This window comes from Haliaeetus albicilla, chromosome 2 (genome assembly GCF_947461875.1).
Source record: "Haliaeetus albicilla chromosome 2, bHalAlb1.1, whole genome shotgun sequence".
Classification (NCBI taxonomy): domain Eukaryota; kingdom Metazoa; phylum Chordata; class Aves; order Accipitriformes; family Accipitridae; genus Haliaeetus; species Haliaeetus albicilla.
Window position 1 is genome coordinate 25,653,091 of NC_091484.1, and position 12,644 is coordinate 25,665,734.

At 46.3% G+C, this 12,644-nt stretch overlaps 1 protein-coding gene across 1 annotated transcript in view; it reads left to right on the forward strand.

Moving 5' to 3' along the window:
* LIMD1 (LIM domain containing 1) overlaps window positions 1-12,644 on the forward strand; it is a 34,274-nt gene that overhangs the window by 15,000 nt on the left and 6,630 nt on the right. Inside the window, exons 3-7 of the mRNA XM_069811232.1 lie at window positions 7,011-7,078; window positions 8,382-8,444; window positions 9,926-10,056; window positions 11,179-11,230; window positions 11,921-11,989. Coding sequence (XP_069667333.1) covers window positions 7,011-7,078; window positions 8,382-8,444; window positions 9,926-10,056; window positions 11,179-11,230; window positions 11,921-11,989 — 383 coding nt within the window. The remainder of the gene's footprint in view (window positions 1-7,010; window positions 7,079-8,381; window positions 8,445-9,925; window positions 10,057-11,178; window positions 11,231-11,920; window positions 11,990-12,644) is intronic.

Sequence of the window (12,644 nt, forward strand, 5' to 3'; positions counted from 1 at the left end):
TACTTTCTTTTTCTTTTTTTTTGTTTTTTGTAAGCTCAGATTAATGTTGATGTCTGCATAAGGGTAACAGGCTGCTGTTCCAGTGGCAGAGTTTGAAATCACACGAGCTGGCTGTCTCTTGCCACCCTCTGGGTATATATATTTTTATTTAATATTTCACAATGTAGTTGTGTTTAGAGGTATCAAGGGTCATTTACTAAACGAGGTAGCTAAGCTATTGAAGCAGTATTGTCTGCGAGCATAGCCCTCTGCTTGGGCTAATTAGTCTTGCTGCAGTGCTTATAAAGCATGGCTACTTAGAGCAATGCAGCTCTTGGTGTCTTTGGGCTAGTTATGTTGAATAAGCATGTCCTGTACTGGTATATAACCCCTGGAACAACAAGGCCATGGTTTTTATTGGCACCGCTAAGTAACTCTACTAGTAGAAAGTCACCTTTTTCTGCAAGTGCGACTTAATCCCAGACAGCAGGACAGCCAGCCTTGCCAAGTGAATTTCCCCACGGCACATGTGTCTGTATGGTTATCTTCAGATGTAGAAACTGCCAGCTTTTCTAGTGGAGGCAGAATTTACTGCCTGTAATTGGATATAAACCCACTACACGGATTGAGACGCATGAGAAACATGCAGATCATCACAGTATTGCCAGTAATCCTTCCTCAGCATCCCTTTAATAAAATTATCATGCCAGAGTCCATGTAGTAAATAATATATATTTTTTTAGCAAAAGTAATGTCAGAAAAGATTCAGATGTACCTGGCTTTACAGTTTGGGAAACAGGGAAGGCATCAGTGTGTGTTTCTGCTCCAGCCCAAATTGCTGCTTTGTTCTTGCTGACTTTTTGTCTTTAGTCTCTCAGCTCGCTGCTGAGAAATCCCTGCTGTTTGGCACAAGAAGTGCTTGCTGTAGACAAGAAAAACCAGGGCAGCTTTCACAGTAGGATGACGGTACTTGTTCCTCTCCTGGCCAGATTTCAGGGCAGTAGTGCTTTGGGGTCTGAGCTGAAGGGGCTTTGGCATGGTCCAGGTGTCCTCAGTAGATATCCCTGCTGGAAAGCTGCAAGTGTTCAGCTCACACAACAGGGGATGCAGTCAGAGCTTTATCAATATGCTAGTGGTCTGAGTTGATTGCATGTGTTTTAGTGCTGGCTGGAAGTCTGAAATCATTAGGACAATGTGAGAAAAAAGGTTGAAACCTTTAATGGAATATATTTCCAGTCTTTCTAGTCTTTTTATTTTATAATGTGATCTTCAAAGTACTGGGTTTTGTTAAGAACAGGCATAGGATTAATTGTGCTGTAAAGATTTTAGAGGGTTTCTTATAATGTTTTAATGGTACCTGAGAGTCATTTTCTGAATAGTGGCTTAGTAAGCACTGAGGCCTCTTCCTTACCTAGAGAAATTTAAAAATTGCTCTCTCTTATAGTTTCGATGCAGAGTTACATTCACCGAGGACACAAAGATTGCCTCCCCCTCCTTCCTCCTCTAAGCCTCCGGGCATTTCGATGACCGTTGGTGGGTGATGGGGTGGGAGGCCAGCTCCGACAGCCACCTGGTTTTGGTGCATTTTGGGGAACAGGGCAGCCGTCCGTGGAGCGATGCAGAGAGCGGCTGGGCACTGGGTTGAAGACCAGTCCCTCAGCAGGGACTCCCTGGATCATAGCGCTGCTTTGTCCCAGGGTAACTTTATCTTACCTCTGAATTTTGAAGCTTCTAAGGGGTTTTCCCTAAAAAGAAAAAAATTTGAATATCTTCTTGCAACGGTTTGCCATCAGCAAAGGAGAGGTGTTGCTCAGTTGTGTTGCCTACTGTGGTTTCACAATGTTTCCCTCTGAGGAGCCATTTCTGCCTTCGCCTGTGGTTGCTTTGCCATTAGAGGCGGCTGACCTTTTCTTACATGTGCCAGAGCATGCTTTTGGCTTCCAGGCATCAGGTCTTTTTCTCAGAGGTTTTTGTTCTACCGCCTCAAATGTTTGGTGAGAGCGCAGAGGGCATTTTTTGCAATTTTACAATACAGCTGGTACAGTTGAGAGACACGTCCGAGCGTAGTTTCTTCTAAGAGATATCCTATCCTCCAGCCCATGGTTTCAGCAAGACTTTGGCCTGACGTGGGGTGTCTGCCAGTTGATCGCAGTCTGAGTTTACCTGATTTAGAGGATGTGCAGGCATCTAAGTGACCCTTTTGTGGAGCCCCAGTTCAAGAGCGGGTTGGAAATATTGACACTTCTGTGTCAGCCTCAGTGCTGCATCCAGCTTTAAGGGCGGCCGACAGACATGGGACAGATGGCAGAAATGAAGTAGAGCTCTCTGATGCTTGACCTAGTCTGCCACGCATGGCAGGACGCCACACTGCCTGTCAGTAAAGTATCCATGGAGGGCTCCAAAAATGCACGTGCTGGCCAGGGACCGGTGGGTCTCATGTACTGCTGAACTGTGGGCAGCAGGGACTTCTGAATGGTACGGGAGAGCCAAGGTCTCTGGGCTCTGCCTGCGCCCGTCTTACTGCCAGACGGACCAGCATAGGTTCTTCGATCTGAACCTCCTCGCGGCTTTATGTGGTGGAAGTGAAAACTGGGGGAAGGACTGCAGCTTGAGCCAGAGCCACCCGGGACTGAGGAGGAGCTTGTTTCAATCCTTAGCAGCTAGAGGGATCGTGTTTCCAGCCTGCTGTCCCGCTGGTGTGTCAGGAGGTTACATCCAGTGAATCCAGAAACTGAAATCCTTTTGTATTTAACCTGCCATTAATAATTGCATGTCCAAATTTATCTTACAGCTGTGGTGCTCTAAGAAGGACTGATTTTTGTAATGACAGAGGCCCGGGGCTGTCAGCGCGGAAGGGACCCAGAAGCAGCTGCCAGTCTGCAGTGATTCTCGCCCATCTGCTGTGCAGATACCACAGGGAGCTCTGCAGTGCCTGGAGAAGTGACGTCCACACTGCCTCCCCGGCGATGCTGGGTCCTGGTCACATGTCCCCGTAGAGCCATGGGATCCTGACCTGGCCTTGTACCATTATATGCATTGAGAGCAATATCTTGTCTTTGAACATGGGTTTGTGACCCCATTGTCCTTTTAATAAGTAATGGAAAAGCAACTTCAAAAGAGAAAGTTGGGTCCGGCTCCCCAGCAAGCAAATGATGCATCTCCCAGCATCCTCCTTGGCCGTTGTGAGTCCCTGGTAAACCCCTCTCTGTATGAACTTCAAAAGGAGAGAGCTGTCGTTTCAGAAAATTATGGACAAAAGCACTGGCATCCTGGGAGTGCAGCCTGATGGTATGCCTATTATCAGCTGCTAAGCAAAGTGTGTTTATTTTAGCACAAAGGCACTGGTGACTAAGCTTGAAATATTCTGAAATTGGTGCTGAAATAACCTCGAGGTCATCCTGAAGGTCCCACAGCTAAACAGATTAGACAGATGTGTTAGGGATGAGCCATACATAAAAGCTCAGGGCTCAAACCTCCTGGCAGAGAGAGGAACAAGAAATCTTCTAACAATGACTGAAGACAGTACGGTTGAAATGCCAAAGAATTTTAGTTGTCTGAATTTTTTCAGGTGAGAGATTAGCTAAATTCAGGGTGAAGTAAAAGTGAAATATGGTCAGGAGCCAGCAGCTTAAGACATGTAGTAGAGCAATTGATCCTGAAAGCGGCAAGCCACGCATTGATATTCCTGGGTTTATCAAAGGATTTTGCCTCTGTAGTCATCATGATGCATATTTAAAGTGATGCATGTTAAAGTAGGCAGTGATCATTGTGTGATTCCTTATATGCCATTTAAGTTCTCAATCTCTCCTTTTGGTGAAAGTATGACAGCATCTCTGTGTTAAAGTGAAACCTGTGCCAGCCTCTGCAGGCACACAGTCAGAAGTATCGCTTTTGAGAGGGACTTGTTTAATTTAAGGCCCTGTCCTGTAGCAGGGAGTTCAGCGCAGGAACAGAAGCTGTGGCCGTCCTGCTCTGCGCTGTGGGGCAGTCCCAGCGCTGTTTGTTTTACTGGTGTGGCTGCAGCCAGAACGTGCATTTCCCAGCTCCACCGGGATGGTCCCCAGCATGGCGTGGGGAAGTGAGCTTTTCCTGCATCTTGCTTTCCCATGTGTAAGATGAGGAGATGCTTCCTCGCCTCAAAGGGATGTTGGGAGAAGTCCATCCCGATGCGGGCAGGGAGAGGCTGAGAGCAGCAGAGGAAGAATTCGGCTCTGTTTGCGTGCACCACTCCCGCGGTGGCTGCAGGGGCACCTGATTACTCGTGGGTTTTGGCAAACTTCCCTTTACACCTTTCCTTTTCTGCTGGAGGCTTCAAGAGAGTCATGGACAGGAGCTGAAAATAGTCAAAATGACCACCTCTTCCCTAAAGAAAGTAATTAAATCATCCTCCCCCCCGCCAAAGTGCTTTTGGTGTCAGCACCTCTTCTTCATGGACCCACATAATGCCGACAGCCAAATTATAAATTCTTTACAAAGGGGTTTATCCCTCTGCTGAATGAGCTTGCAGCAGAAGCCCAGACACAACGTGCCGGCTGTGGCACCTTCTCTGAAGGTCTGTCGCCATCAATCTTGGCCTAATGCTAATGTCATGGTGTTAAAAATACACCGGGTGCAGAATGGCCGGTAAATGCTTTTTTTGTCACCGTGGAAGAATGATGTGGTGGCAGTGATCCAAACCTCATGTCTTCTACTGGAATGGCTGCTTATGCACCGGCCAGGGCCTTCGTCCAAAGAAGTGTCTCCTCATTGCATAGCTCCACGCGTATGTTTTTCCTCACCACTGCCAGCTTGTCTTTAAGGAGGGACATTGCATACAGGTGGAAAGTTGCTTGGGCACCTGCCCATTGCACTCAACTGGACCCCATGCTACCACATAAATTAAAATCAAAGTTAAATGGTTTTTGTTTGGTTTTCATTTTTAGGAGTGCCAAATCCCAATGTTGTATTTAAATTAGCAGGAGATTGTCAGGGGTACTTCTTGCTGCATCAGGCTTGTTGTTAACTTGCTTAGGACCACTGTTGACAAGGGTGCTGCAAATCCCAGGTATCCCCATGCCTCTCCTTCCCCTCCTCAGAAATTGGGGCTCTGCAACTGCTGGCGAGCATGCCGGGCTTACCTGCAGACAGGCTGGCACGCAGGAGGGGGTCATCATACAAATACGCACCCTTGGTTATGGGCCACAAAGCTAACGTGTCCAAGATCAGATACTTTTTCTTTTGGGTTCTGGGTCCTGTTTTGGTGTCAGCAACCTTGGCAAAGCATCAGGGTGGGTGAGAGAAATCAGAGTGGGATGCTTTTGGGTTTGTCGGGTTTTCTTCCATGTCCTGTCTGATGTCTGCATTGGTGCAAGGATGGGCTGGTGCCCTGGCTCATCTCTGACCTCCGGGTAATGCAGTTGTCCCCAGCTGGGATTAGAGGAGAACAGGGGATGACGAGCGTGCTGGGGCAGCGTGCGGCGGGCTCCTACACCGCCTGCTAAACACGCAGCTGAGCAACGCCTGCAGCTTCACCACGAAGCTGCTGCATGTGCAAACCGGGGTTTGTTCCTCGAGAAACACGCTGCCACGTCCTCCACCTGCCTTCCTGGCTGAAACCTGGGCAGGGCACTAAGGGCTACTGGTGAAATGTTGATCTGCCTGAAACTTTAGAGCTTCACTGGAGCATCTCCATTTCCCAAGGAGGAGCGGGAGTTGTTTCCCCGTCTGAGAGTGCCCTCTGGCGTACTCAGGAGACAGTAAAGACTGTAGTTTATTGAGGTGGTTTTACTCGGCTTCCTCCTTTTCTTAAAGCTTTGCAGCCAGCATGGTTATTCATCAAAGGCTGCCAGGTAGGCGCATGCCATGAAGCACCAAGATGTGACCTCCAGACCAGTGCCCTGTGTCATCCGCATTTATACACCCAGCAGCCGATGATCGCTTTTTTTAACGATACTTGCCACGTGCAGCATATCAAGCAGGAGGCTTGATTTTCTTCCAGCGATGCCTGGCAGGTCCCTGCAAGCAGCCTGTAGCAGGTCCTGCTCCGGCTGTGCCTGGGCAGCGCTGCTCCCCTGCCCCAGGCGCTGCCTCCGGGCACACACCTGGGGCTCCTTGACTGCGCAGCGCAAGCAGAACCGCTCCAGTTCTAGGCTGCATTTCAAACCCCTGAGTGAATAGGGAAACAAGGCTGCAAAGACATAGGAGCAGCTTTTTATAAACAAATAAAACCTAGCCCTGTTCTCCGGGTGTTTAAAAGTGGTGGCAGCAGGAGCATGCATTGCCTTAGTTACGTGGAACTGAAAACAGACAGCAAGCGTGAGGCATAAACACAAAAGCTGCAGTAAATATAAATCTTCCCCCACATGTAGAGTCCTTTCTTGGAAAAACGTTTCATCTTAACTCTGTTACAACATTCTGGTTTGAAAAGAAAAATAATTCTTTTTTAAATGGTTTCAAACTCATGTTGGCAACTGCAGTAGCAAATGTGCTGGTAGGGAGCAGAGGAGCGTGTTGAGCGCTCTGGCATTGCACTCTGCTGGGGACAGACCAGGTGGTTGGGTATTGCAGTGGCTTACCTGGCAGCTGCTGGTTGAAGGCACCTTCTAGCAGAACAGCACAGGTGTGACATTTTGAGGAACGCTGTCAAGTATGGATCACTCTCTGCATGCCCTTTCTTCTTTCCTCCTTGCTCCTCTCCTGGCGTGTTTTCCAGCATGAGTCAGGCTACCCTCACTCACTCTTGCTAGGTTATTTTGTGTTGTAATCTGCCAGGAGGTGGTCCAGGCTTGCAAAGCTACCTCCTCCTGCCCGGAGGTGGGACTGTTGTCTGGATCCAGCTATTGGCGTTCATCAGTGACTGCCAGTGGAAGAGGAGGTGGGGTTAGTCAGGCTTGAGGCTGAGAAGACCCATGCTGGGGTTGGATGCTCGTCTCCAGCTGTGCGGCGGCCATGCTCAGATGTCCTAGTTCGCTTCTCAGCAGCCGGTTTTTGCTCACATTTTCTCCCTGCTCTCTGCTGACCTTTCTCTTCTCTCCCTGTTTTTTTTTCCTCAGGTCGAAAGCTGAGAGGAAAAGCCTTTTACTTTGTCAACGGCAAGGTGTTCTGTGAAGAAGATTTCCTGGTAAGCACACAGCTGACCCTTGTGCTGGCACACCTCAGCCTCCCTGGCAGACACGCAGCCTTTCTGCCTGTCAGCTTTGCCTGCATTTTGCACAGCGCTGGTCCAGCATCCTGCCTGGCCCTTCTGCTCCACCGTTTACCCCGGGGTCAGCCCCAGCCATGGTGGCTGCCCACACGTGGTGCTGGAAGTCACCAAGTGAGAGGCCACGGTTTTGCAGTGTAGAACACCTAGTCAAAGCCTTGATCTCTTGCGATGGCTCCTTCAAAGCCTGTCTCTGTGGCCATGCCGTGGAGGCAGGAGCAAGATGAATGGCTACAGAAGAATGAATGAGTGAATTTCTCTTTCCAGTGAACTGGGTTTGCTTGGGCATCTTAATGGATATCTTTGTGTTGCCCTCAATGGATTTTGTGTGAACGTACCTGAGCATGAAGAAACCCCACGGTCCTCTCCTTGGCTGGTGGAGATAAAAAGCCATATACCCTTCTGTCCCTGAGTCCTGATAGATGAAGCCTTCATTGAGACTTGAAAAAGTCATAGTTGCCTACTTATTGGGGAAGTCTAGTGATTTCTGTCAGAGAGAAGCGAATTAATCTTCTTTGCTGTTATCAGTATATTCTATTCAGGCTGAAAATGGAAAGATTGGTTAAATGCATCTAAAATATTTCATTTTTCCTGTTTGCATTTCCACCATTCAGATAGGACTGAAACCTTCGACAGGGTGTTGTGCCTGAGGTGCATGTTGTGGATGTGACAGGCAGTTCCTTACCATTAGATCTCAGCAATAGCAGCAGAAAAGTTTCTCTGGGCCAAATTTGATTGTTATACTAACAGGGAGCTGGGACAATACCACTGACCTCGAAGAAGCTTCAGTAGACCTATAACGGTGTAACCAAAGGAAGAATTTGGCTTTCCAAGCCTATATATACAGATACTGTGATATAATAAACACAAGTAAGTTCCTGTCTTGTAGATCCATGTGATCAAATAAGCATGTAAGTCTTAGTAAATGCCTTATTTGCATGTGCATTTATGGTATTTACTGACATACTCAATTAAACTTAAATTTAGGAAGTTGGAAGTTACAGGAACTTGTACTCTTTCTGAACCCTGGAAGTCTGGTGTCTTTATTGAATATCCTCTGGGAACCCATCCACAGCTTCATGTACTGAAAAAAGGCACTGGAAAGTTTAGCTTGTGTAAAGAGTACAGAGAAAAGCCATGCAAATAACACCCCACAATACATTGTTGTTTATGCTCGACTAGCCTTGTGAAATTTTAAGCCAATTCTTTTTTGTCCTTGCAGTATTCTGGTTTCCAGCAGTCAGCTGACAGGTGTTTCATTTGTGGTCATTTGATAATGGACATGGTAAGTGATAATTGCTTTAGGAGAAAAAAATCCCACAGCTTTTTAGAAGAATGCATCAAAAGCAAAATATATTCATATCCAGTACTGTCTGTGATCAGCTGGTAGTGTGCCAAGTGTGAGATTGGTAGCAAAAAGAAAATCCACTAAGCCTTTTGTTGATTTTTGCGAGGAAGTAAAGCTGGCACCCTGCTCTGTGTGGTGCAGAGACACTGCTCTGCCTGTTTTCAGTGCACATTGAAAAGCAGAGCCTTCAGCTCCTTCATCCTCTTTTGGGCTTACCCTGGGCAGTGTATTCATAATCCTGTCGATGCTTCCTGCTCAGAAGTGCCATGGCTCTGCAGTGCTCCGTGGCTGCGGGGCATCGGTGCGGGGCATCGGTGCGGGTCTGCTGAGCCTGTCTTTCCTGGAGTCACGCTGAGACTTCCCACATACCTTCAGGATGAAGCTACTGTCTTGTTGCCGGTTTTTGTGAGTGCTGATGCTCTGGGGAACAGGTTTGACCCAGAGTATGTGATCCAGACCTCAGTTCAGATCTGCCCAAGTCCTTGCAAACTCTTCAGTAGATGCGTGGACATCCTGCTGAAGCAGGCAGCTCTCGTTAGCCTACAGCAGGTACCATCCATCCATTCAAGATGTGCATGGAGTGGGTCACGGCTCAGCTGGCCTTTAGCCGGCACCAGGCAGCATTCAGCTGTGGGTGATTCAGAGGGAGACAAATTCATGATTGTGTAGCTGGTGGTGTAAAACTACAGCTGAGGCAAAGAAATTAGGAATTTCTGGGTGGTCAGTTCACAGTACGCCTCCCAAGATTTTCTAATGCTTATCGTTAATTATCTTTGCTTGACTGCTTACACTGGAAAGCACTAAAATTGGAAAAGCTATTTCATACTCAGAAGTCTGATTGCTTGGCTGATGGACCATGGTATTCCAGGTAGTAATTGCTGCCCCAAAGCCAGCAGGTGAATTGCAGCTGTTGAGTTCAACGCATTTTCCATAGTCTGTGTTAGTTAGAAAGCCAGGCTAGTGAGTACAAAGCTCTTGGATAGCTAAGGAATTATGAAAACCTAGCAATAGTATTTGTTTCAGCCTCTTGTGGAGATTATGAAGATGTATTTCCTTTTGTTGTCCTGCTACGTCTTGCCTTGTGATCCTGCTAAGTATTCTCTAACTGTTGGCTTCAGAAATTTTCTTTCCTTTAAATTCCGTCACTTCTATGTTTTGTAATGCTAAATACCTTGACTGAGACTCTAAGTTGTTATCTTACCCATGCTAATAATTAATTTCTCTGGAACCAGGTGATATATACTGATTCCAGCTGCCCTTTCCATCCCTGTTAGCACATTTTTCAGATGAGGTGCCTGAAAAAAGACACAGGCCCACTGATGAATAAGCAGCATTGCCTGGCATAAAGCTGTGTGTTTATTATTTTCACCTTTATTGGCTGTTCACATGCATTTTTCCTGTCTCTTCATTCGTTGCAGATCCTGCAGGCTCTTGGGAAATCATATCATCCAGGCTGCTTCCGATGCGTGGTCTGCAACGAGTGTCTGGATGGTGTGCCATTCACTGTAGACTCTGAAAACAAAATCTACTGTGTCAGGGATTACCACAAGTAAGGACAAAATAAACAGCAGAGATGCTCCAATCAACAAGTCTCTAATTAGCTTTTCAGCTAGTTAGGAAGTGTGGATTAGTAAAATAGGAACAGGGTTAAAAGCTAGAAGTTTGAGGATGGGGCTAGATCCTAGAAATCCCCGATGTCTCTCCTCTTGTCCTGCTGTTGACTCCTGTGTAACTCTGAGTAAGTCACTTAACTCCTGGGCTTCAGCTGCCCCTTCTGCAAAGCAGAGATAGTGAGAAACAGTGCTCATGAAGTGTTCAGTAATGTAAGAAATCAGTCCACTCTTAGTAAGACTGTGAATGCCTGTGGAAATCAATGTGAGTTACTTTTTGAGTAGCTGAAGGGCTGAGTTTGACTTTCAAGGAATCACCACTGAACCTGCAAAGCAAAAGTTACCCAGCTCTAAATTAAACAACTGATAAATCCACTTAAAAAATCACTTGGCATTTAGACAGTAAAATAAAATGGCTGTGCTCTTAGCTGGTAGTTATAATACTAGAGCTGCATACATTTTGAGTGTCCTGGCTTGCTTTGCTCCTTGCTCCGTTTTCTGAGCAGGCAGAGCATTAAGTGTTGCTCAGGCAGCCCCTGGAATTGTTCTGTGTTGTGCCAAGATTAGAGTTGCCTCCATGTGCCACCGTTGTTCTGAAATGATGCATATTTCCTTGCAATTTAATTTAATTATTTATTTATGGTGTTATGTTGTGTTACAAGGCCTTAAGGAACCATACAGTCCCACGGTATTTTCTCTGAGGTTTCCTGCCCCGAGGCTGCCAGTTCTTTTGATGTGTTTTTCTGGGGAGAGTCCTGCTCAGTTTCTCCTCATTCTCTTTTCCAAATCTCTCAGTAGCAGCCAAGAATTTTACAGTGGGTTTGGGTTTTTTTTTCTGGCACTAAGTGTAAAACATAAGGTCTCTTTTTGCCTGATTGAGCAACGTGTGCCAAGCATTACTTACAATCAATGCTAAAATTAATTTTTGATCTCGGGATGCAAAGCTTTCCTGTGGATAAGTTATTTACAGCTGCAGCTTTTCATCTTATCACCAAGAACTTACAGGCCTCTCTTTTTATGTTGATCTATAACTTGCCTTCAATTTCTCATTGCTCTTCCAGAGTTTTAGCTCCCAAGTGTGCAGCGTGTGGACTTCCCATTCTGCCCTCCGAGGTGAGAGCCTTTAATTCCACATCCCCTCAGGGGAGGGAGCATCATGTCTCAGGTCTTGCTCTCTTTCGCACTTGACCCTGTGCCAAGACGAATGTCCTTGCGGATGGGGAGAGATGATCGCTTCCTCTGGAGTGCAACCTTTTGACCTAAACTCAAATGCTGTTCCTGAGATGTGACCCTTTTGCTCGATAATGAAGCTTATTCTTGCTGGGCCAGGCTGTTTTTTTCATCTCCTGCACTGCTGCTAGTTTTATTTTCGGGATACCTTTCCTCTATGTCAGTAAATGCTGGTGGCACTCATGAATGACTTCTGTGTGACCCCTCTGGAACTAACTCATTTTAATACTTGCAGGAGATGCATCTTGGGCAAAACCAATTTAAAATGCTGAGAAATGTGATATATTGAAATTACTAAATCATTAATGCATGACTGGAGATAGATGTGACTGTTAAACAGAGAGAATTTTACATTTCTGATGTTACATTTTAGAGGATATCTGCAGTCAGTTGATGATGAAGCTTTACTGTAAAAATAACTGCAGGTGGCAGGATTTATTTGTGCTGTCCAACCAGCAGCCCAAATGCATTTCCTCAACGTTCACATTCTTGCAGGAGGCAATCTACAGAGAGTGCATGTGTCTGATCCTGCTGTAATCCTTTGTCACTTCTCTTTTGCTTGAACGCTTACAGGGTTCTGATGAGACCATTCGGGTTGTGTCCATGGACAAGGATTACCACGTGGAATGTTATCACTGCGAGGTGGGTCAGCAACTTTCTCAGGGATTGGGCACTTAATAGTGATAACTAGTATTATTTTTAAGAGGCAAATAAATCTCCGCCCTTTCAATGGCAGCAGATGAGCAATTCAAACTTTGCATTGTGCAACTCTTTCTATCCGTGGCTGAGAAATTTCCAGTTTGAGGACAAAAGTTTTTGCAGCAATGTGTCTCAGCAATTTCATTTGCTATCCATGAAGTTATGGGCAAAGAGTTAATTACCACTTCTCAACTTGGCAGTTTATTTGTTACTGAAGGAAACGTGGTGACTTAGTAAGGTTTATTGCTGCCTTTCAGAAGCCTTGAGCTCCAGATCACATTACTGTATCCGATTTCCAAGTCAGGTTGTACAAAAATGCTAAGGTGATGACTGATCCTGTGCGGTGTAAGTTACCGTCACTCTCATGGGAAATGAATGTGTCATCAGGGCTGGAGGAAGGATATGGCTGCAGAAAAAAAATCCCAAGAGATGCCAGCTCTTAAACACTGTTTGATCTCCATGCAGGGCTTCCCAGAGAGCCTTCATACTTCTGTGCTGTGAATTAAAATAAATAGATGGCTTCTCTCACTGTGCTCATAATGCAGTGAAAAGAGGCCCTGACCCAGCAGGCTGGTTTCACATCAGTACAGCTGCAATT